Source organism: Peromyscus leucopus, chromosome 7 (genome assembly GCF_004664715.2).
Source record: "Peromyscus leucopus breed LL Stock chromosome 7, UCI_PerLeu_2.1, whole genome shotgun sequence".
Lineage (NCBI taxonomy): Eukaryota > Metazoa > Chordata > Mammalia > Rodentia > Cricetidae > Peromyscus > Peromyscus leucopus.
In genome coordinates this window covers 86,957,670-86,982,726 of record NC_051069.1, presented here as the reverse complement: position 1 = coordinate 86,982,726, position 25,057 = coordinate 86,957,670, and the positions used below count along the sequence as shown (strand labels likewise).

At 47.0% G+C, this 25,057-nt stretch overlaps 1 protein-coding gene across 1 annotated transcript; it reads right to left on the bottom strand.

The window, feature by feature from the left end:
- Window positions 1-1,813: 1,813 nt before the first annotated feature.
- Window positions 1,814-24,710, bottom strand: Rbp2 (retinol binding protein 2). The gene is made up of 5 exons (XM_028866069.2): window positions 24,649-24,710; window positions 20,092-20,215; window positions 13,077-13,255; window positions 3,520-3,621; window positions 1,814-2,058 (listed from the first exon to the last, which is right to left on the bottom strand). The coding sequence occupies exons 1-5, from the start codon at window positions 24,679-24,681 to the stop codon at window positions 2,008-2,010; spliced, it is 489 nt and encodes a 162-aa protein (XP_028721902.2). The 5' UTR covers window positions 24,682-24,710; the 3' UTR covers window positions 1,814-2,007.
- Window positions 24,711-25,057: the final 347 nt, after the last annotated feature.

Here is a 25,057-nt window from a genome sequence, read left to right as displayed (position 1 = left end):
AAAATGCTCTAAACAACTTCTGAGGTCCATCCTTCCCATGGTTCACAGAGTCTTGGGGATATTCTCTTAAATACTTCTTGTGGAACCCAGGATAAAAAAACTACGAGATATTAAAGTTGTTTTGTACTCAGGATACTTCTACAGCTGGTCCTCAAACAGCTATGATTACCTCATTCAGTTGGGTTTTCTTGAGACAAACAGGGTCATCTGAGGCTACACTGAGCAAGGACAAGACTGAGGGCAGCTGTGGTTGGGGGAATGAGGCCCCGGGGAAAGTTCTGGGAAAAGCAGGGCAAGGGTACACCCCAGACCTTTCCCTCAGTCCTGGTCTGCACGGGAGATGGGGCCCAGTTCTCCTTAGGAGGCTCCGCTGCCTCCAAGGCACATCCCACTTTCTCACTAAATCAGTTCCCTTGGAAGTCCCTCTCTCCCCCCCCTCAGCCCCCCCCCCCAGCATGATGCTCCAGCCAGGCACTTCATTGGCTTTCTTGTCCCAAGGCACATGACATGGTTGCTGGGAAGCATAGAGTGCCAGGAGCCCCATTTCACAGGTTGCCGGGCCAGAGTGTGTGAGTTAGGCTGGCCCTGGGCCACATGGGTGGATGTCAGCCTTTCTACCTATCTCCCAGTTCCAGGATGCCAGCATTGTGAGATCCGATCACTGTGCTATAGGAAGGTGCCACCATGTTCTGCTCCTCTCAGGAGAAAGTATCTACCTGTTGGTGGGATGCCAGGCTTTTTGTAGAGGGATAAAGAAGATGGTTTGAGAGACTGGAGAGATGGTTCTGTAGTTAAGAGCACTGGCTGCTCTTCCAGAGGACTCAGATTCCCAGCACCCACATGGCTGCTCACAACTGTCTGTACTTCCAGTTCCAGGGGATCTGACACTCTCTCACAGACATACATGCAGGCAAATACCAGTGAACATGAAATAAAATTAAAAAAAAAAAAAGAAGATGGTTTTGACCTGCAGGACTGACTCAGTGAACCCCATAAATAAACCCCATAGATATATTACCATTAAGCACCCTGTCTTTCCAGGTGCACCCTTCTGTGTGTCCAGCAGGAAAGCACAGTCTGGCTTGGAGTATCAAGCTTAACATTCTGATAACACCGTGATGTGTTAGAGGTATTGACCTATCACTGTGGTGTCTCTGCTCATCTGTTGCTCCGAAGGGAGTAACTTAGAACAAACCCCCAATCCAGAATGGACCAAGTCTTCACTGGGACCAGGCCCCATGCCAAGCACTGAGGGTGCATTGACTTGCTTAGTTGTCCGAGTGACCTTGTAGCTTCTCCTCTTACAGAAGAGAGAACAATGTGTCTCTGGTCATTTAGCCACGCAGTAGAGCAGCAGAACTTGAACTCAGACTTCCTAGCACACAGCCTTTAGTATCCCGAGTGGGGGGGGGCAGCGGGAGAAGGTGTGAATGGGCAGGTGCTTCGTAACCCACTTCAAGGCGCAGGACTGAAGGGCTGAGAGCTAAGAGCGGCTGAAGTCGCAGACTTGCCGAAGCTCTAGGGCAGCTCTCTTGGGTCTGCTCAGGACAGGGTGCAGACCAGATGGCAGATGAATCTTTATATAGACTGTTAATAGAAGGGATGCGCATCTCTCCAAAGAACTGTCTTCCAGAGGTGTTCGTGAATTGGCAGTGTCTAGAAGAAGACATTTCTAACACCTCCAACAAACCCAACAGAGGAAAAGAAACAAAGAAAATGAAAGCCAAGAGCATGGCAAGCCTGGCAGACAGTGGTGCCCCCTCTGCCTGTAGGTGAAACGGACAACTAGGAATAAAGAATGGGAAGGGTTTCGCAGGCTGAGAGGCATTTTGTTTCTTCATTTAATAACAGGTTCCAAGGCGGGAGGTGGGGTGGGTTCCTTTACACACTCCAGTTTAAACATAGGCAGGTGACGTAAGTGGTCTCTGTCATAACAGGAGGGTCCCCACGCCGCTTTCCAAAACTGGCAGAGAACTCTGCATGTGTGCCAGGCTTCCCCCGCGGCCATCACTTCTTTTTGAACACTTGTCGGCACACCTGGTCACCACAGGTCAGCTCCTGAAAACCAGAAAGTGGGCGAGTGACTGACTAGTCCAGATTTCCTCCTGCCCACCTGGCCCTCTTAGTGTCTGGGGCAGGTGGGCGAGGCTGGAATAAAGAAGGCATTTAGTTGTTCTGGGCAAAGTGTCCCTCACAGACCCAATCGGCTGCCATGCCCTGCAGGTAGCAGTAATTTGATTTTGACACTCAAATTGAGCTTGAACAACTATAAAAATGAAAAATGCAAAGAAATGACCCTCTTGGGCAGGATTTCTCCTACTCCCATGATTAAAGCAACATTGCCTACTTTATTAAAAGGTGGCAGAGCCGAGAGGAAGGGAAGGGTAGCATGGAGAAGCACTAGGCAGGTGGTTGGTGGGGGCCCAACAACAGGGTAGGAGCTTCAGAAGGGCTCCCCCTGGCCTGCCAGCACAGCTGACAGGGTCCCACTTTTCATAGAGGTAGAGAGAACCTCAGGCCTGCATCTCGATGAACCCTGAGGCAGGAGGGTGAGTGAGCATGAGCAAGGCCACCATGCTCACTGCAGCCAGCCACGAATCTGTTGTCTTAGCCACAGGTACTGTTGGGGATGGCCCTACAATTAAAAAAATTCTATCACCCAAGCCGCAGCAAGCAGGGAGAGCTGCCAATGGGAAACACTGGGATGCCTCTCATGTCATCCGCTGACAATGCCCCCGAAATAAAGGTCTCAGGTGAGGTTAGCTCAGCTCTGAAGAGCGTCTTAGTGACATTCAGGTTGACCTTAGAGCTGGGTACCTGCCTGACTCCATAGGTGAATGAATGAATGAATGAATGAATGACTGATGAGGATGCATTTGCTGAAGGAGCTATTCATTCAGCAAATGAGTGGCTGGATGTTTGAAAGAATGAAACTGTTCTCACTACTCTGATGTGGGACCCATAAATTGCTGTGAAGATGAAAGAACAAAAACCAAAGCTGTCTAGGCAGTGACAGTTTATTGAAAGATGTCAGCCATTGTTCCTACTGTTCCGTTCTAGTAACCTCACAGGAGTTGGGATCAGGTCCACCATGCCTTAGGCTCCAAGGCTTAGGGTGAGAAGCCAATGCCCCCACCACACTCTCCACACCCCTCATGCTGTCAGCCTCCCCCACCCACCCATCACCTCCCAGTAACCAACAGGATGCCTGGTCTTCTTGTCTTCCTCCAGGCGGGTTAATTCCGTCCTCACCTTTCTCCCCAGCTGTTCTTTAGCTGGCTCTCTGCATTTCTCCTTGGATCCCAGTTTCCTAACTCAGCATTTTAAACTTTCTTTTTAATTGCAGCCGCTCACAGAAACAGCCATATAGATTTCTTCCTAAAGTCCCCGAGCCAGAGGGGAATGGCTTTCTGACTATATGACCAAATGCATTTGGCTGGAGCTCAGGGCCATTTTTCTTGTCAAAGCTCCCGGCCAGGTGAGTGTTGCAGAAGGTGCCGTACAGACCCCAGGACTTACCAGGTACAGCTTGTCTCCCTCCACCCACTGCTTCCAGCCACGGTTCTCCTTCTCCCCTTTCTGCACACACACGAGAGTGTTACCTTCCCAGGTGACCAGCGTCTGCAATGACAGATTGTCAGGTGAATTACACAGAGAACCTTGGGAAACTGAGCAAGCTTACATCTGCAGCTGTAATTCCTGCAATCTCTGCCAGGCTCCTGCATGCCCATGGGACAGAGTCCTGTCTCAGTGACCCCGGGGACCTTCCGGTCTCCATTCCACACACACATCCTCCATTCCAGCCAAGCTGGTTTCTCCCTGGGCTGTCTGCATTCTCTTTTAAGGAATTCTACTCAACCATTTTATTATCTGGTAAAAATAGCATTTCGAGCTAGTGAAGGAAAGATGATAAATTCAACTATTAACAATGTGAAATTTCTGGAAGGGAAAATACCTCAAAGTCAACAGACAAATAACCAACAGGGAAAAGGAGCTGTAGCATATCAGTAAAGACTTGATGTCCTTATATATAAAGGGCCTCTGTAAATCAATAAGAAGATCATTAACCTAACAGTCCACGCCAACCAAACATATGAACCGAGGGCTTACAGGGGAAGCTCATGCAGTCGATGGCTTTAAACATAACAAGAGATAGCCTACTTCACAAATAACAGGAGAAATGCTGATAAGACTCCTCCTCAGATCCAATTAATCATGTGGTCAAAGATCAAAGATATAGTAGCACTGAGGGGAGGGCTGCCCACCCTCGCTCAGGGCTGGTGGGAAGAGAAATGCTTTGCAAGGCCTGTTTTATATTAGCTTCCAAATGGTTTTATATTAGCTTTCAAATGGTTTTATATTAGCTTTCCAAAATATGGAACTGCACATAGTTTTGCTTATGGTTTTGCTTTTATTTACTTATTTACATGATTTCAACAATATCTAATTTATTATTTGAAATTTCCCTATTTCATATGCTTTTAATAGTTAAAAATAATAGCAAGACAGGGTCTCACCAAGTCCTGGCTGGCCATGAACTCACTGTGTAGCTGAGGATGACCTTGAACTCCTGACCTTCCTGCTTCCACCTCCCAAGTTCTGGGATTATCATCTCTGATGAAACTGTGTATATTCTTCGACCTAAAATTTCTACCCTGGGAATTTTCCTGCAAGAATCACATTTTGAGCCTTGTCCACCATAGGTGGAAATAAACGCAGGGAGGCTCCCTAACTGGGCAGCTGCTGCTCACGTGGTTCCATCACCTAGAACGAGGAGGGTGGACCTGCTTTTCTTCAGCTTTCCTCTGGGTAGCGATGCCAGCGGTATAATAGCAGCAGAACTCATGAAGGGCATCCTCCGTTGCAGCCAAGCTGAGCTGGCCAGTTGTCGGAGAAGCCGGAGGCCTGCCAGGACCCAGGAGGCTGCAAGCCCCGATGCACACACTTGCAAGGTGTGTGTTCTCTAGACACTCCTGCTTCTCTCTTAATACCGCTCTTGGTGCCCAGATCAGGCCCACTCACTGCGCCTGCTGAGCTGTTTATGCCATCCCCACTGTGTCTGTATCCTGGGGGGATGAGCTTGGTACAGCTGGGTTGTTTTTTTCCCCGATGTATGCATAAACCACCTGGTGCTTTTCTAAACAAAATTAGGCTAAGGACCTGTTTCTTCTACATCTTGTAAACCCTACTGATGATAAATGGACCTGTAGGTTTTTTATCTCTTTTCCTTGTGTATTATACAGACCTGGTTTCTACAGGCTGTTAAACCTATTTTTAAAACAATATTTGACCTTGACCATACTATATACTTTATGTACAGTGTCCCTCCTTTCCATTTTTACTCCTCAATGCATCACAGGATTGCACGTTACTACAACATAACTTCATAAATACTGTCAGTGGGGGGCTGGTTAAATGTGGTGTGATTCTTCCCTGCTTCACAGCCAATGGAAGAATACAGCCAGAGCCGGCTGTTTCAATGTTTAAAAATGCAACATGATAAGCAGTGTGCATGCGACAAGGGAGCCAGGTGAGGGGTCCAAATGTTTCCCTGTGCTTAGTCCCTGAGTAGTAATTATCCCTGTGAATGGACCGAGCTAGGGAGCCACGGTGGGAAGGAAATTTCACTGTTTAATCTGGGTGAGCCCACTCACCTCCTGCCTGAGAGGAGGTCCCAGCAGAGAGCGCACATGCCCATGCAAGGGGGATGTACAATAGACATTGTCCATTTAATTGTCTGTCTTCTGTATGAGGCCTGAGATCCCCGAGAGCAGGAAGTGGGGGGTGGGGGTGGCTAATTCATCATGTCACCTACCTCACTGACATAGACTTGGCAGGCTTATCAAAATTTTCAGAATGAAGAAAGGAGAAAAATGTTAGTGCAAAGAGGCCTGTCCTAATATTTCACTTTAATAACTCACATTGGGCAGCAAGATTCAAAATTATTCTGACCCAAAAGTAAATTGGTTACCAATGAATTGTGGTAACGCTTACAAGATTGTGGGCTCACTCCTACATGAGACAGCGAGAGGCAGAAAGAAGAGAACAGTTAGATGAACCAACTCCAAAGTTTAAACATCTTATTAATTAAATTATCTTCCTCCTCTTCCTTCTTCTTAAGTCTCACTATATGGTCCAGGCTGACCTCGAACTAGCCCCATTTCCTTGTCTCAACTTTTCAGAGTGCTGGAGTTATAGTTTTTGCTACCATGCCCAGCTTTTAGTTGATGACTTCATCCCTGTGTCTGAAGAGGTCTGAAACACAGACTTGGTTGTTTTGAAAGATCCTGCAGCTGAGGAAGCCATAACCTCTGAGTGAGGAGATGGACATGGAGAGGGCTCCAAAAAGGGCAAGGTTTGTGAGGAACAGAGGCAGGGGGTGGAGCCCCTCTGTGACTTTTCCTCTCACACTTCCAAAGTCAGCATCTCTCAAAAAGGTTCTTTAAGTCAAATTAGATACAGGTGGCCGCCCAGTGTTTAATCTGGGTGAGTCAATAGCTGAACCATGGACCTATGGAAGACTATCCTATTTCTTTAAAAAAATAATTTTTAAGATTTGGCCTGGTGGTGGTGGTGGTGGTGGCGGCGGCGGCGGCGGCGGCGGCGGCGGCGGCGGCGCACGCCTTTAATCCCAGCACTTGGGAGGTAGAGGCAGGTGGATCTCTGTGAGTTCAAGGCCAGCCTGGGCTACAGAGTGAGTTCCAGGACAGGCACCAAAACTACACAGAGAAACCCTGTCTTGGGAAAAATAATAATAATAATTTTAAGATTCTAATGATATCATTTCCCCTTCTCTTTCCTTCTTCCAAACCTTCCCATGTAAACTCCACGCCCACCCCACTTCAGATGCATGGTCTCTTTAACTGTTGTTACATATGCATGTGCATGTGTTCTTAAATCCATGAGTATAGCCTGTGCAGTCCATATAATGTTACTTGTATGTTTTCGGGGTTGACTATTGGATAGCCAGTTGGGGAATTTCTCCCAATTTCAGCGTTCCTTAGTTGCCTGGGCTGTCTTCCACGGTACTAGAAGGTGCAATGCAAGCTTTCAAAGGAGGGAAGCCACCAACAGCCTTACCCGGTTATGACACCTACAAACTACCACAACAACCATCATGGGATGACAACCCCAAGAGTGCAGTAGTGGTACACACACCTTGGAGGTCACCAACAGCCCTCTAGTTGGCTGTAAGGCCCACTCACCAAGGGGAGAATCATGCCTGGTACTGGAAAACAAGCCAGCTACACAGGGCTAGTGAAGTTGTGGGATCTGGGAAGAGAACCAACAGCTTAATTCTTCAGAGGTACAGTCATTTGAAGGTTGTGTCAGATTGTTCAGTACAAATGTGCGTGTATGAGAGAAAGAAAGAGGCACAGAGGAGAGAGAGACAGAGAGAATGTGAGACCATGATAAAAACACAAGGGACAAACATTAATAACATGCAACTCTTTTAAAGAAATATTATCATGTGTATATGCCTACACAAATTTACATGTGTTACATTACCAAATACATGCAGGTGCCTGTGGAGGTGGAGGGCACCCGATTCCTTGGAGGTGGAGCTACAGGTGGTTGTAGTCTACCTGATAGAGGTGCTGGGAACTTACAGAGGAGTTAGGGCTCTTCACTGCTGAGCCATCTCTCCTGCACCAACAACTGGTAACAGTGAAGGATGCAAAGTTGGTCTTTGGACTTGTGTGACTTTGCTATGAATCTGAATCACTTTCCCCAAGAATGGAAAGTAACAGCTATAAGTTCCAGGCATTGACCTGTGGAGATGCTCCTCCTTGAAACTTTCCTTGGAGAGTTTTTTTCCAACCACCTGCAGACAAGGACCCCCCCCCCCAATCATAGGGTGCAATTTGCCTTGTCACTCTCTGCTTTCTCTACCCCCTCACTGGCCCACTCCAATTTCAAATACTTTTTTAAAAAATGGATATATAATTATCGCAAACCATAAAATTCATTCTGCTAATGTCTCCAATTCTATAGAGCTCTATAGAGTGGTGGCAACTTTTTTTCTCATATATTCCCAAGATTGTGTGGTCGTCATCACTACTGTATCCAGAACAGCTTCATCGCCTTGCATCAGTATTCCATCTACTCGCATTCAGTATTGCTTCTTTTGCCCTCTATCCCTAGCCTTGTGCATTTACCTGTCATAGTTCTTCATATAACACATAGTCTTTGGTGTGTAGCTTCTGTGGCTTAGCATGTTTTCCAGGTTCATTCACACTATACCAGGAATCAGTATGTCATTCTTTCTTATGGCTGTGTATACTTGATTCCATTATATGGATATCAATTACTTCTCGTTTATTGGTGTATGTACAAACAATGTTAGTTTGTTTGTATGTGTCTGCTAGTGTGTGTGTGTGTGTGTGTGTGTGTGTGTGTGTGTGTGTGTGTGTAGGCTAGAGACAAATATTGACTGTCTTTCACAATTGCTCCCCACCTTACTTTTTGAGACAGGGTCCCGCAATAAATATGGGGCTCACTGATTTGGCTGGACTGCCTGGCCGGCAAGCCTCAGAGATCCTTTGGTCTCTACCTCCCAGCACTGGGGTAACAGATGTATGCTGCTGTGCCTGGCTTTTTTAAACATGGTTCTGGGGTTGCAAACTCAATTCTAGAACTCATGCTTATACAGCAAGAACTTTGTTGGCTGGGTACCTCCCAAACCCTCCAATTTTCTCTATATTTTACATGCAAATATATGTGTATCTTTTAAGCTTTGAAGATTTAACCTAAGACATTGTGCATGCTAAGCGAGTGTTGTACCAGCTAGCCACACCTCCATCCCTGCTGTTTATTTGAGAAGGGACTTTTAGCCTTCTTATAAACAAGTCGGGGTAAGAAGTGGGGAACAGATACAGTGCTCAGAAGAGAAAGGGAGGGTCAGTGAGTCCCTTGGAATCAGCCTTATCTTTGCTGTGTTTTTACACTTCTGCTTCTGATCCAGGCTGGCACAGAACTGGCTCCTTCAGGGCTCCTTCTCTAACCACTCCTTTCTCTAATGAACGTCAAGTTTTCTTGAAGGTTCTGAGTATGATCAGAGAGTTGAGAAGTGGAGCCCTAGGGAATGAGAGTGTGCCAAATGAGAGTTACAGCACACAAAACACACGCACCTGCACATCTGTGCAACACATGTGCACACACAGTGAGTGTACTGAGAGAGAGACAGAGACAGAGACAGAGAGACAGAGACAGAGAGACAGAGACAGAGAGACAGAGACAGAGACAGAGAGCACTATCCCTGGCTTTTTGCTGCAGGCAAAGAAGAGAGAAGCCATAGAAAAGAGACTAGTTTCTCCCTTCAGGGCAATGTGATGATCTGGATGAGAGGAAGGAGAATGGGAAATGGTGATGCCAGAGGCCAGGGGTGGTGACAGGTGGAATTCTTTCAGAATCAGGACAGGCCAGAAGGGCGTGACTTATTTCAGAAAGAAGAAATTTCCTGTCATCACCGGTGATAAAAACAAGTCAGAGAGGAGCAGCTTGCCTCTCAAGAACCCACACCTCACATTGAAGGAGCAGGGGAAGGAATCATTGTGAGCTGATTAGGCTGGAACAATGGAGAGAGGCAGAGCTTCGGCGACACATTTTCCCTTAAGTTCTGATGTCTGACGAATTTGGCCAAGGTTTGGAAAAGGCTTGTGGCTCTATCATCGCACAGACCCACAGGGAAGGGTCCTAAACTGGGACTTTCTTTTGTCAGGACAGCTCTGATGGAAGAGCTCCACAATGCTTTTTCACCCCTGTCATTTTTCAGCAAGAATCACTGAATCTAATTTTCCTTGATAGATGAGATTATGAGTGCCAGGTCACCTTGACTGGGAGCTGTGACCTGCTTCCCATGAGTCACCACTGTAGAATAACAGCGTTTCCTCCTGAGGCAGGAAAAAGCACCCACTACTCCTTGGGACACTGGGAAGGTGTCAAGCATTGTGAAAGTAGGTTTAAATCACTACTAGTTACAGACAGGTTCTTATGGTAAGCGCCCCTCCTGGTGTTTTCTTGAGAGTAAGATGTTGGGGCTAAGTGGATTCCCTAATTAGCAGATGTTGGACTCTCCCTCGCTGCCCTCACTCCTTTGGGCACATGCTCTGTCAGTCCAGCTGGACCACCCTTAGGATGGCATGAGCCATCTTGAAGACACCATGGATGCCTTGAGAAGGCTCCTTGATGATCACAGCTAATTGCTCTGGCTTCTGAAGGCTTGGCTTTAGCCAGGATTGCTGGAAACAGTTTGTACCAGACTTCGTACTACCCTAGGCCTTGGTGACCGCTAACCGGATCTGCCGCTTCTTCTACCTTCCCTGGTGGCCTTGCAGAGGAAGCTCTGTGACTGGCTTAAGAGGCAAGACTGTGACTGGTCCTGGCACCGCTTTCTCTGACTCTCTAAGCAGGCTCCTCAGAGAGCTGATACTTAAGAAAGATAAAAAGCTGGACAGAGCCACAGAAGAGATTTCTAGGTTACTAGGTTTCCAGAGAGCTGTCACGTGTTTAGAACCAAGGATCTCAGACACTCAGCCTAAGAGCTCTAGCAGTGGTCAGTGGGAAGGGTTAGGTCATCTGGACTTGTAATCTACAGAAGAGCTTTAACACCTGTTGGCTAAGGGTCCCCATTCCTGAGACTGGCGTAGGGTCAGACGTTAAAGGGTACCACCTCCTGCTACCCCCACCTGCCTATTGCTGCCATATGCTACAGCCAAACAGTAGGGGAAATAAAAGTGCCTAGGGAACAGCATTTGAAGAGCTTTTCTCCTTTGTGCTCCATGGTCTCTCTCTTAGTAGAGCTAAAAGATCCCAGCTAGCTGTGGTGATGTATTGTGTCCCCCAATATTGTGAACCCTAATAAAGTTTAACCGAGGATTAGAGGAAAAAGCCAGTCACTATATTAAACATAGAAGTCAGGCAATGGTAACACATGCCTTTAACCTTAGCATTCAGGAGGCAGAGATCCATCTGGATCTCTGTGAGTTCAGGGCCACACTGGGGAAGAGAGCCAGGCATTGTAACACAGGCCTTTAATCCCAGCATTAACCATAGAGGTCTGGAGGTCTGTGTGGACAGACCAGAAGTGATGTAACTGGGTGGAGAGAGGAAATGAGTTGGCAGAACAGAAAGGCATATAGGCATGGGTATATAGGAAGTAGGTCTCTTTGGAAGCTGCAGAGTTGGTGTGGTGAGGTGAGGTTAGCTGTGGCTTTTCCTATTCTTCTGATCTCTCAGGTTTTAACCCTGATATCTAGCTCTGGGTTTTTATTTAATAAGACCTTTTAAAATTCGTGTTACAGCTAGCCAATTACTAATATTCCCAGCCCAGAGAGGAACCAGAACTTGTGCCACTTGCTTTGGGAGAGATCTGAGACTTCAGAAGAGCTCCTGGAAGAACAAGGCATTCAGCGGCTTGCCTGGGAAAAGGGGGCTGTGGTGAATGGGCAGAGAAGGGTGGAGGATCCTGCATCACTGTGTCATCCCAAGGAGCTGGACCTTTGCTGGGGATGAGGGCTCATTTACTGGAGACGGCATATTCAGCTCAGTCTTTCTTTGGTTAGGAGCCTGGCAAAACCAAGTTGGCAGAGAGTGCTGTGAATATCTAAACTGGCAGCCTTGTATAAACTACATGGGCATGGACAGTACAGTCAATGGCCACTGGGACAAGTGGCAACCCAGTAGTAGCCCTTCCAGGTCTTGGGTACAATCTTCAGGGCTATGATGCTAAGGCTCAAGCAGGACAGTCTTTAAGTAGGACTGAGATCGAATCTCTCTTCTTCCTGTTTGGAGGGCACTGGCCAGGTGTAATGGTTTGGACAATGAAAGACTGGAACACAGTGTGAGGAGCAGACCCCTGGGCAGGGACCCCACACAGCAATGTAGGGGAGCTACTGTTGCCTCTACTTCTCTCTCCCCACATTTCCTTGCTGCTTAGCAGCCTCTGCTATATTTATGAGCAGCTGTTCTGGGTAAGGGCCAACCCTTTCTTAGAGCTGAGGTCTCGGGCTTGGAGATGATAACACTCCACCTTCTTGAGAGCTGTTTCCTGGGTGCTTTCAGGGTTGCTCAGGGCAAGTACAGTAGCTCTCTCTCATCAGTGAGGTCTAGGTCCCAAGAGCCTAGTGTGACCTCAGGTAGAATTGAACCCTATATATTCTATGGAACTAACATGGCTACCGAGTGACTGGTGGGTGGGTAATGTACACAGGGTAGATAGACTGGACAAAGAAATGACTAACATCCTGGGCAGGATGGAGTTGGCGAGGGAGACTGCACGGTGCTGCTCATAGGACGTAGTTTAAAACTTGGCATTGTTTATTCCTGGAATTTCCCATTCACTATTTTTGGATTGCAGTTGGCCATGGGTAATGGAAACTATGGGAGTGAGAACTTGGCTAATGGAGGATTGCTGCAGTTCAAATCCTGGAAGTACAGTCTTTGACTCAGGCGGGGCTTCCTAGAGTGTGTCCTAGGAGTTAAGTCTCTGCTAGGACAGAAGCCACAGCAAGTCACTGAAACTGGGTAACCCACTTGACTGAGTCTGAGTTCGTCATGGTTCATTTGCATCATGATTTTCTAAAAAGGAATTTGGCCAATTGGATCATTTTAAAGTGAGATGTTACATGCAAAAACACCTGAATTCTTGGTAATTCCTTACAAAAACAAAACAACATGAAGGCAGGTACCGTGAAACCTCATCCTTTCTTGGGCTGGGCAGGCTAGAGCTGAGCGTGGATGCTCTTTCCACCTAGGTAAACTGCTTGGTTGAACTCCACGGTTATCCATCTTAGGACGTTCCTTGTTGCCCTCTTTTCCCTGCCTGCTCAGCCATGTAGTCTAGAGGACAGGGCTCTGCCTTAATTTCTCACATGATCTAAAGCCTTTCCTCTCTCCTTTCCCTGCCTCTCTTTACTCAGCCTTCACTGATTACTCATTGCCAACAACAGGAAGTCCATTCTGGTCCTGCTTCCTGGAGCCTTCCTGGGGCTGTTTCTGTCACCTCATCACTGTGAAGCCAGAGCGCCATCCCCTGCATGAACAACCCCCATGGAAACCCTCCCACTCAGGAGTACCTTGACATGTCGGCTATCTAGGCCCTTTGTGTGTTCGTCAAACTCCACCCCGACAGTAAAATCCAGGTCGTAGTTCCTGAACGTGCTGTTGGTTTTCGTCTTGAAGTTATCACCATCTTGAGTGATGATCTTCGTCTGATTCAGACGTACTGCGATCTTGCGGGTGGCAAAATCAATATCTGTTGGCAGAGAGAGTAGCGGAGGTTATGATGTGTGCAGCCAGGCTCATTCATTTCTTTAACAAGGCAAAGTGCTCAGGACCAGAGACTCAGGCTGGGGACACGCCACATTTCTTTGCTGAAGTGAGAAGCAAGGGTTTATCATGGGCTTGATTATTCTGGCCTCCCTAGTTTGGCCCCATGTGCCCCCCACCAGAACTAGCCCTAAGGCTAGGCTCATAGTAGATGCTCAGATAACATGGGTTTGTTAATGGAGGAGCATGGTCCAGGGCAGTGGTATTAAAGCTGGGACCCCGGACTACCGTTGGCAGCAGCATCGGAACCTAGAAATCCTGTAGAAATCTGTTTCCACTCACTTGGTGCACACCACAGTTTAGAACCAACGGGACCGAAGAGTGAGAGGGAGGGGCAGGTTGGTCCCTATTTCTCAGCTATGTGACCTTACAGAAGTCACTTTTCCTTCCAGAGCCTCAGTTTTCTCCTGACAAAAATGAGGAGAGAAGGCTCATGTCATGTGGTTATTGTGGTGAGGACTCAGTGAACTCTATGGTGAAAGGCTGTTCATGGTCCCCAAGAGCTTACGTGTATTTATTCCCAGCACACAGGCCTCCATCGTTGTCCTTGTCTGTTTGGGTCACATAGGGACTGGATCAGCTTAGCACCAGAGCAAAAGTTTCAGACCATATTTCTGTATCCCTGTAGCTACTGGATCTACACCTCACTCTGTAGCTGCAGCTATCATGGGGCCCTTTGTCCAGCCGAATGGGAGACCTCCCAGGCTGCATCAGCTTCTCCTCTCTAGTTTGCCTGGTCCGTGGCTTTTGCTCAAACCCTCCATGCTGAAGTCTCTGTTATGTTAACCAGAGCTCCTGTAGCTATCATCAGGACGCAGGCAAAGGACGCTGTTAACCGAATGAAACGAAGGGGAACACTTCAGGCGAACTACTATGGAAGAATGGGAAATTGTGGGGGAATTTCGAACAGATTGTTCTTTAGCAAGCAAATCTATATTCGCTCTGTGGAAGTAGAAATCACTGCCCAGAGGATTGAAGTGGTGGGCTCAGCACCATCCAGCTCCGCGGTGCCCCTACAAAAGCAACCCGTCGTGCTAGGCTCCCTAAGCAAAAATTGTGGCTTGTCCCGGGCTGCCTAGAAAAGTGGATCCCAGTGAAATGACCAGTTGCCGAGAGAGCCGGCGTGTCCTGGAAACAGCACCCTAGTCAATCTTTCTGACTAGGGCCGGGAGAACGTTATTAGGGGCTCTATGCAAATGGAAGCAAACACTGCTTCGCCTCCAGATTGAAAAATGGCTTGGCCTCTTGGCCACCCTTTAGCATTTGCACAAGCCAGTTAATCATGTCATCTCGGCTCCACCCCGGGGACGGGAGCCAAATCCTCTGCTGGTGGATTTCCTGTTAGAGATTTCTAATCAAAAGGGTTTAACTGTAGCCATAGAGCACACACTTGTGTGCAGGTGCGCACACACGTGTACACATACACACATACACACACAAAGTACACAAGCACTTCCTCTTTGAACTTTGCAGAGGAAACTGTTTTCGTGATATGATATTTTAACACTAGTGTTATCAGGTTTGTTTTATCTGCTTTTCGGTATTAAAGGTACCTCTGAGCCTGATTTATAACCAGGCGAAGTACCTTGCTATCTCAGAAGGAAAGGTCCAAAGACATGCTATTTCTGAATAATATACGTGGCTTATGGCTGCTGCTGCTGCTGCTGCTGCTGCTGCTGCTGCTGCTGCGGAAAAACAAATCGACAACAGCAAAGTGACTTTATTAAGCATACTTTTCATAACTGCATTTTGAACAACGCGAGCCATAAAGCTGAAATATGAGCATGCTCCTCAACATTAAAATGCTTTGTAATGTGCTTGCGGAGAAAGCTAAAGTTGCAAGCTAAAAGGGCAGGTGCTCTTTGTAAATTAAAGAGCGGAGATGTGCAGGGATCCATCACCGGAAATCTGAGAACAGTTCAAAGTGCAGCTTCAGTGGGCTTGAACCTGGCCTCCTTAGCTCTCAAATCATCGACACTTCCAGGCAATAGGGAGAAGCCGAGTGGAAGAGCAATTTTCTCTTTTTTTTCCATACCATTTCCTCCTCCAGAGGACACATTTAGAAGGGAATTAGACTGGCCCCTGCCTCTCTTCCTCCACTCCTTCCTGGCTCTCTAGGCAGGTTGGTGACCCTGGGCTGCTTGGCACGTACTCTGCACTCTGCGCCCTCAGTCTAATGTTCTCCGCTGTGGTGGGGTCAGGGTAGAAGTGCTACCAGCACATGGACGTGGGACCAGAGGAGGGGCAAGCACCTATCATTGCCGTCTGGCCTTTTCTGCCTCTTGGCACAGTTTCCTTTGAAAGTCCAACTAGGGACCATGTGGTACAATTAAGACTCTGATGAACTGAATAGCTTGGTTGGCTTGTCAGTGCCAGCAGAGATCCAGAGTTTTGTACACTAACTTCATTCCCAGGCCATCAGACACGGGTTGATGGTCAGTTCGGAGATCCTGAGTGACCCTCTTAGTGCTTCTGAAGGTGCTGTCGCTCTACTTTGGATGTCTCCACCATCTAGCAAGCTCTGCTCAGAATGAAGTCCGTCCCACCACTTGGCACCCTCCTGTCCAGAGCAGGTCTTCGGAAGGACTGACTAGCATGTTGATAGAAGAGCTAGATTGGGTTCCTGTCTGGCCCTGCCATCTCCTAGTCACATGTGTCCCTAGGCAAGTCTCCTTCTCAGATTATTTATCTTATCACATGGAAAATATCCTTCTTGTCCTCAGACCTGACTACACTCCAAGCTCTAGCTCTTACTGCAGCATGTCCACGGCCATGCCCCACTTGGCTGTGTAGTGAGTGTCTGAGGCCAAAACAGGAAAAACAGAATTCTTGGTCTAACCTCTGCCTGTCTTTCCCCCTCAGCCTCCTTGCTTATCTTCCATCTGTTTGTACTCTCCCACACCCCAGCCTTCCTGTGGTGTACCTTCCTGGACACACTCACATCTTTTTTTTTTTTTTTTTGTTTTTTGAGACAGGGTTTCTCTGTGTAGCTTTGCGCCTTTCCTGGGACTCACTTGGTAGCTCAGGCTGGCCTCAAACTCACAGAGATCCGCCTGGCTCTGCCTCCGGAGTGCTGGGATTAAAGGCGTGTGCCACCACCGCCCGGCACACACTCACATCTTTTGCACTCACTGTTCCTTGCTTTGGGACACATCTCCTCTTCAGCTCCCAGCTTTGAGCACTGTCTCTCTTGACCTTCTGTCACTCTTCATACATTGTTCTCTTCTGTTGTCTTTAAAATGCTTTCATTACCTAAAGTCATCTTGCACGGTGTTCTGGTGTTTTCTCTCAGCACCCCTCCCCTCCTCCCAGCAGCCAGGAAGTCATCTCAGAGTGTGGGGACAGTCTTCTTATTCACCACTCCATCACCAGTGACCACAATACTCCCTCAAGAGCAGAGCCGCTTGGGTTCTGCTGCACGCGACTCACCCTCTGCTTCCATAAGCAGCTGCTGATGCTTCCTTGTGGCAGCTAGGTGAGTCTCTACCTTGGGCAGAGTTAATGGACTCTGCTCCTGTCTCCTTCACATGATCAGAACCTTCTTTCTACGGCTTGGCCTGCCCCTCCTTTAGAAATGGAGACATTTCTCCAACTCCTCATTTTCTGGTTGAAAGGATGGACATGGTAGGACATGACAGATTCCTTGGTCGATAGGACCTTCCTTCAAGCTGTTTTCTTTCTTTCTTTTTTTTTGTTTTTTTGTTTTTTTGAGACAGGGTTTCTCTGTGTAGCTTTGCACCTTTCTTGGAACTCACTTGGTAGCCCAGGCTGGCCTCGAACTCACAGAGATTCTCCTGCCTCTGCCTCCCGAGTGCTGGGATTAAAGGCGTGCGCCACCACCACCCGGCCCAAGCTGTTTTCTTTACGGTCAGAAAGAGTCTGCCAAAGCCTTGAAGTGCCCAAGGCAGGAGAGGAGGCACCACTGAATCATCGTGGACACTCACCCTTGTGCTCTTAATGACTTTGATCATCTCAGGCAAACTCCAAGGTTGCTGTGACACGTCACTCCGCTGAGGAGGGTGTGTGAGTAACATGTGGAGACGAGCATATCGAGTGAGTCACTGGGCTCTCGACAAAGCCCTGTGCTGCTCCCTTCCTTCTGCACAAAGAACAGCGAAAGCCAGTCCCCTCACTGATGGACAGAGTTCAAGTCCAGGAAAGTGATGGTTCTTAGGCAAAGAACCGTGTCACACCTGATGGCATTTACACATCTGGGGATTTGCAAAGATCTCTGCAATGCTCATCCCAAATGCCAAGTGCACGAAAGGGCACAGAAGGCAAGCTTCATTGATTTCCCAGGCTTGGGAAAACAACATTGCCTTTCAGTTGGGTGTGGCAGAAATCAAACACATCTGTGGCGAGGCTTTTGACAAGTGAGAATGACGGGGCAGCCGCTCCTCGTCTGCTTTCGGCTCAGTCCCCTGACATCAATCACTGTCAGCCTGCCCGGCCCATGGGCAAGGGAAGGAAATCAGGTGCCCTGTCTCAGAGGTGGGAAAGTGACTCTGGCTGAGGTGTTTCTGTGCAGGGCATCTGTGGTGACGAGGTGGGGGCCGGTCTTTAGGACCCTGAGACAGAATGCCATCAGCAGCTGGACAAAGCAAGCACAAGGACACCCACATTCTGTGCTTAGCTAGGGCTATCACCTGTGACTGCCATTTCAATCCTCAGTGTGCCAGCTGCCCTTCTACAAAGAGTTGACTCAGTCTGCTCATCAGAGTGAGATCAGTCTAACAAGTTAAATTGCACCCCCCCTTTTTTTTTTACTGAAACCCAAAGAGACAAGCAACTGACACTAAGGATTAGAAAAGTCAGCCCAGAAGTATCTCAACAGCACACTCATAACCTGTAAGCCTCTCATTCCCATTGAGCTAGAAGCTTGTACAAGAGTCAAAAGAGAGCCAGATGTAGATAGGAGAGTTCTTTCAATGAGCTAAGGGTATACCCTGAACATCCCTCTCAAGGGAAAAGAATCAAGGATGGTAATGTTTGCCTTCTATCTTCAAATTGAGGAGTGGGACTTTAGTGGTCTACCCAAGGGGTCATATACTAAACTGGAACTGGATTTTATCCCTAAAATCAACTAGGAATTGGTTTTGTGCAGTGTTATCACTATGTGTATGTACATACATGGTGTGTGCATAGGTCGGGGACATGCATGTGCCATGGCATGTGTGTGGAGGCCAGAAGACCACTTTTGAGAGTTGGTTCTTTCCTTCCATTATGGGTTCCAGGGATTAAACTCAGATCCTCAGGCTTGTGCACCAAGGGTTTTTACTCACTGGGCCATCTTGCTGGCCCTGGGACTCCCACCATTTAAGCAAATGCCGCAAAAGGCACATTGCTTTCTGATAACCATCTACGTGCCTGGCTTGTCTAGCACACTTATGAAACCAAGGTGCTTCCAAACAGTCCGTGTGATAAGACTTTCAGTTGTCCAAACCATGGCTGCACCTAGCAACATCCAGGGAAGCCACAATATGAGTGTCATCATTCCTATTTGGCAGATGGGGAAACCGATGTCACAAAAGGTCAAAAACCTGATTCCACATCACAGAGTAAGTCCTGGGGGAGCTTAGGCTGTACACACTCTGGGCTTGCCTACCTTATCTATATAATAACGTTCAAAATTATGATTCTGAACCTTGCTCTAAGCAGTTATATATGTGGGCTCAGAACCTCATTTCCATTGGCCACTTATGTTGCCAAACAAAAGTGTGACAGGACTATTCCCTTTTTGCCTGCACCATTCTACACTCAATTCCAAATAAATTAGGTATCCTAACTCTAGTGAGTGGAACCCCGGTAAGAGGATTTTTTGCCTTTCTTTAAATGCTGAGGAAAACCCCAAAATTTCCATTCTTAGAGATATGTCTTACCACCATATCCAAATTATTGGGGCTCTGAGGCCATGTGTAGCCATTTCTCTCATCCTTGTGTGGCTCCCTCACACACAGGGACGCAACTCCATATGTGGGGAATTTCAGGCTAGAAAAGGTTATAGCGATGCTGTTGTGAGGAAGAAGTCAGCTCGCAGCCAAGCTCCTTGCCCAGTGCCCGGTTGCTGCCATCATTTGGAGGTCCTCTGTGGAGACTCACTCCATCTCCTTCCAAGTACAGCTCAGAGGTGTCCAGGACCACATGTTTCTACCAACGCAGAGACCTACAGACCTAGCCTGTCACTAACTCGGGACGTAGACAGATTAGCAGCTGTTGGCCTGGAGCCCAGCGTAGAACTGGGACAAGCAATGGGTGGTTTGAACCATACGGCAGAAGCCTCCTTCAGTCTTCTGTGAGCCTGAATGTCTCCAGGCAGAGAAATTGGCTAGCTGGTCCTTTAGATTTTTTTCTATGACGAGGTTGAAGCAAAACTCTAACAGGAATCATTGATGATAATGTCTGATTCAAATGGTTATCTATGAGATGGTGATGGTAAAGCAGGAGAGTGATTGTGGTGTCCTCTAGGGCAGACTATACCTGGTGAGTGTGTGTGCGTGTGTGTGTACACATGTGTACGTACCCTCTATTGTGTGTTTTTTGTAAGCCAGGCACTGTGCTAAGGACACTCTAACCCCACCACATTTATTATTTCCAGGTAGGGAAACAACCTCAGAGAGTGCATGTGTCTCAGTTGACTTTGCACTGTTATGACTGAGGAGAGAGGATTTGCACAAAGCTCTGGTGAGTCCCACGCTAGCACCTCCTAGAGGACCAGTCTGCTGTGCTCATGTCTCTTCCCTCCCCATCCCCTTTCTCTCTTACCTAGGGCCTTCATATAGCCTTCGAAGTTCTCATTACTCTCCATTTCCCAGGTTCCACTCTGGTCCTTCGTCATGATGGCGGCCTCTGGTTTGGTGTAGGCGTCTGGTGACCGTGAAAGAACAGGCTGTGGGGAGACCGTGTTAAACTGAACTGCTTTTATAGCTCAGCGGGCCACGTGTATGAAGATAATGGAGTCAAAGGTCATAAGCCCGACTCAAAGGAATTGTCTTTGCCTTTGCAGAGTTCAGCAGGTCTGTGGGCAATCCAGGCACAAAGTCCTGCTGTTGCCAGGTGTGCATGCCCCAATGACCTCCACGACACACTGCCTCGGAGCAGCTCATTTTTGGCTGGAGGCCTCCCACAGAGACTCTGGCCCCACATGGAACATTCTATCCAGATCCTGAGGGAAGCAAACACCCGGTGTCTGCCCCACAGACTCCACAGCTCCGTAGTACACCAGTGCCCACCCACCCACCACATAACCAGCGCTTCTGCCCAAGTTGCTGAAGCTGAGATGGTGGATCTCACATCTGTGGAATTGTACTCCACACCAGGCAGCCCTTGAACTTCATTTTATCCTAGTTTACAAACGATCTGAGGGTTGTATTTAACAGCCCTCCCTCCACAAGTAAGCAAGGCTCCAGGAGGCTAAATGGCAAGCCTAATAGCGAGTGACTTGTAAAAGACAGAGCCTAGAGAATGAACTGGGGCATCAGAACAAGACAGAAGGGACCACTGGGGATTCATCATTTGAGGCCCAGCCAGAGCTTACAGTGCATGTGGTAGTGGTGGGGATTCCTGCCCCACATTCAGATTTAAGCACTTCAACACAGTCATTCCCTAGCCCGCCCCTCCCACCCCCTTTATCCCCCCCCCATCACCCCTCATCCCTCCCCCATCAAACTCCACAGGTCTTGTATGCAAGAATGGAAGGAGAGTTGGCCTGGTAAGGGGAAGGGCAGGAGACAAGAAGGGCTGTTAACTGGGATGAACTGGAAGTCTGGGTGTTATGGGCATAGGGAAAGGAGGCGTTGGTGCTGATGCAAGACAGGAAATCCAAACTCTTAAGGGCTGTTGCTTCAGTGAAGAGGTGCACTAGTCAAAATACACTGAGACAACAAGGAAGTCTGTGTCTTTTGCTTGGAGTCTGTAAAGGTTGAAAGGAGTTCTCGACTTTGACCTGAGTTTAGACTTTGAATTTATACTTCTAGGCTAACCAAAAGGACTCAGTAAGTGTAAAACTACCTGGAAGGATACATTTCAAAGCAGGCCAGAAAGAGTTCTCTGTGGTAAACACATGTCAAAATAGGTTCAAAACTGGAAAACATTGTGAAGTTTATTCCCAAGAGTAAGCATCCCCAGAAGTCCTCGGGTCTCCAGGAGTTTCAGATACCTATTAAAAAGTAGATTTAAAATCAATATGTAAATTTATGGAAATAGAAAATTTCCAAATTTAAATTTTGGAAAAAAATTATGGAAATCACTCCAAAACTTAAAAAGGCATAAAATGATATTTTTAAAAAATAAAATTGCTACCAGGGATAGTGGCACATGCCTTTAATCCCAGCACCCAGGAGGCAGAGGAAAGTGGATATCTGTGAGCTCTAAGCTGGTCTATGTAGCAAGTCTAGGTTAGCCAGAATTACACAGTGAGATTCTACCTCAAAAGTATGGTTAGTATTTTAGAAATTAAAAATATACTTGGTAGGGGCTGTACATACACACACTCAGACACATACATTCATATAAAATATATAAAGAGATATATAAAACATATAGTTGCTAAAATTAAAAAGACAATAGATAGTCTGAACAGATTATTAAATACAGGTAAAGAGAGTATCTATAAATGGAAGACTCAAAAACTTTACTCAGAGAGTACATATGCTGTTTAGTTTTTTATCAGCTTGATACAGCCCTGGACAGGAACCTCAACTGAGAAACTATGCTGTGGGCAAATCTCTGGGGCATTTTCCTGGTAAATTATTGACATGGGAGGGTCTAGTCTGCTGTAGGTGGTGTCACCTATGGCCAGGTGGTCCTGGGTTGAAGGCTGAGTAAGTCATGGAGAACAAGGCAGTAAACAGTGTTCCTCCATATTCTCTGTTTTGGTTTCTGCCTGGAGTTTTGCCCTGACTTCCCTCATTGATGGGCTGGGGTAGGGATGTGTAGGCCAAATCAATCTCCTCGAGTTGCTTTTGGTCAGTCTGTTTTATCACAGTAATAGAAAGCAAAGACGGTATCATCACAGAAGGTACTGTGGTGAAAACTCAGGAATAAAACAAATTCAAAATCCTCTAAGCAGATAAAAACAACGGATCATCTCTAAAGGTGCAGCAGTCAGATTGGTTTTGGGTTTTTCAATGGCTCTGATAGAATATAACGATGGACCACTCCTTCTCACAACGAGGGGAAACATTTTTAAACAAGAATTCTAGGGCTGGAGAGATGGCTCAGAGGTTAAGAGCACTGCTTGCTCTTCCAAAGATCCTGAGTTCAATTCCCAGCAACCACATGGTGGCTTACAACCATCTGTAATGAGATCTGGTTCCCTCTTCTGGCCTGCAGACATACAGGCAGACAAAACACTGTATACATTAATAAATAAATAAATAAATAAATAAATAAATAAATAAATAAACAAAAAAAAAAATAAATAAATAAATAAATAAATAAATCTTTAAAAAAAAATGCTTGAGCAGGAGGAAAACCACCCTTTGAAGCCACGCCCATTATTAATGGACTATTACCAAACTTTATCCAGTCCTAGAAAAATCAATAAAAGTTGTCATTTTTTGTTGTTGTTGAGGGAATTACCTGGTTACCTCTGGTCAGAGCTCCTTTCAGCTCAAGCTGGCCAACTTTAGTTGAGGTTTCAATAAAGGAGCCCTACCTACCTTGTTTGTAGTCTGTGGCTTTTCTTTATCTCTACTACTTCAATGACTTAAGATCCTGTTGTCTTGTATCAAATTCAGCTATGTGTGTCTAATCAGCTGTTCAGACGGTCACCTTTATAATTTTTGGCAACTAAGATCTCGTGTGACACAACATTAGCCAACACTGTCTACAAATCACTTACTTCTTACTAACGTCTATAGACAACTGATGGATGTCTAGGATGCCACAAAAGGCTTGGCATCCTTGTCTTTGTGTTGCGGTTTTCCCCTTGGTTAGCCCTGGATTCAGGGCTTAGTCAGCTGTTTCCCATTGGAACAGGTATGTGAGAAGTGAGCTGAGTGGTGTGAAGTGACCGAGTGTAGGAGGTTGCAATGAGCTGGCTAGATGCTTAAGTATTATCTTGAAAGTCACAAGACTGCTCTGGAGCCAGGGATCTTGAACTGTGGCCAGCCTCCGAGTCATCTGGAGGGCACAGCAGAACACAGGCTGCTGAGCTCCTTCGCTAATGAGTGCAGGGTGAGACCCAAGAATATGTATTTCTACAAAGTCCCCAGGTGCCAACGCCCCAGGACCACAAGTGAAAATTATTGTGTAACAGAATTGAAGAAAATGGCACTTCCTGACCTTGACCCCTGGACACTGACCTACCTTGAGTTCCACATTTATTCTCTAGTCATTTTAAGAGACAGGGACAGAAAGACAGAGACACAGATAAAAATAGAGAGACAGAGAGTGAGTACATGTTCATGAGTGTTTGCTATGTGTGTGAACATGTGTGTAGAGACCAGAAGATAATCTTGGACAGCATTCCTCCTCAGGCATCACTCTCCTTGCTTTTATTTATTTTTTAATTAGAATTTAATTTTATGTGCATGAGTATTTTGTCTGAATGTATGTCTGTGCATCATTGGCATGCTCAGTGCCTGTGGAGGCCAGAAAGGGTGTCAGACCCTCCGGAACTGGAGTTACAGGTGGTTGTGAGTCACCGAGTACTGCTTGGTATCAAAGCTGGATCCTCAGCAAGAGCAGCCAGAGCTCCTAATTGACAAGCCATCTTTCCAGCCCCACCCATCTTGGTTTCTGAGACAGGTCTCTCACTGGCCTAGGGTTTGCTGTTTGGGGCCAGGGGACTCACGTGGTCCCTGCTGATTACAAACGGTTATAACGCCTGGTTTTAAAATGTGGGTTCTGGAGATCCAACTCAGGTCCTCACACTGGTGTAGCCAACAGTTTAATCTACTGAACCATCTCCCCAGTCCCATCACTTTAAAAATTTAAATAGAGAAAAAGACCAGTAGCAGAACTCTTAGCAGGGTTCCTGGCGTCTAATTAGTGCCTGTTCAGGATGGCGGCAGTAATGTAGGGCTGCATACCAAGCCTCTGGAAAGGGCCTGATCTATAATCACCCTTCCAAAAACCATAGCTTCCACACACTACTGTCTCCGATCTGTGTATAGAGGACAGAGGTGAACTAGGAGGAAAAGTAAGGGATAGTGGGTGAGAAAAGCAGTGGTCCTTTAAGCACTCAGCCGTACAAGTTCAGGAAAGATTATGTCCCGTACAAGTGGTAGCAGAGCCCCAGTTTCCAAAGTTCTGCCCTAGCCAGTCTCCCTCCAACTCGGACCATACCCAAGTGCATCCCGTTTCGTATCTACTTACCTTTGTGGAGTCCCTGAGGTGACTCTTAAGCATGGAAAAAATGACCAGCTATAACTAACCTTCAAGGAACTTTCTGGAGAACAAGGAAGAGAGGCAGGCCAATCAGCTGAGAGTGAGCTCAACAGAGCTGCATCTGACAGCTGGCCTAGGGAGGCTCCCTTTACCAGGGCAGCCTCACCCAGACCTGCCCAGGTCCTCCCAAGTTTACTCTGCTCTCTTCTTCCTCCTTCCTTATCGTTTATTTTTATTTATTTATTTATTTATTTATTTATTTATTTATTTACTTATTTATTTATTTGTTTGTTTGTTTGTTGTTTTACTGTAGTGAGACTGAAACCCAGGGACTCAGGCATCCTAGGCACATGCTCCACCTCTGAGCTCTTCCCAGCCTCCTCCTTCCCTCAGTATG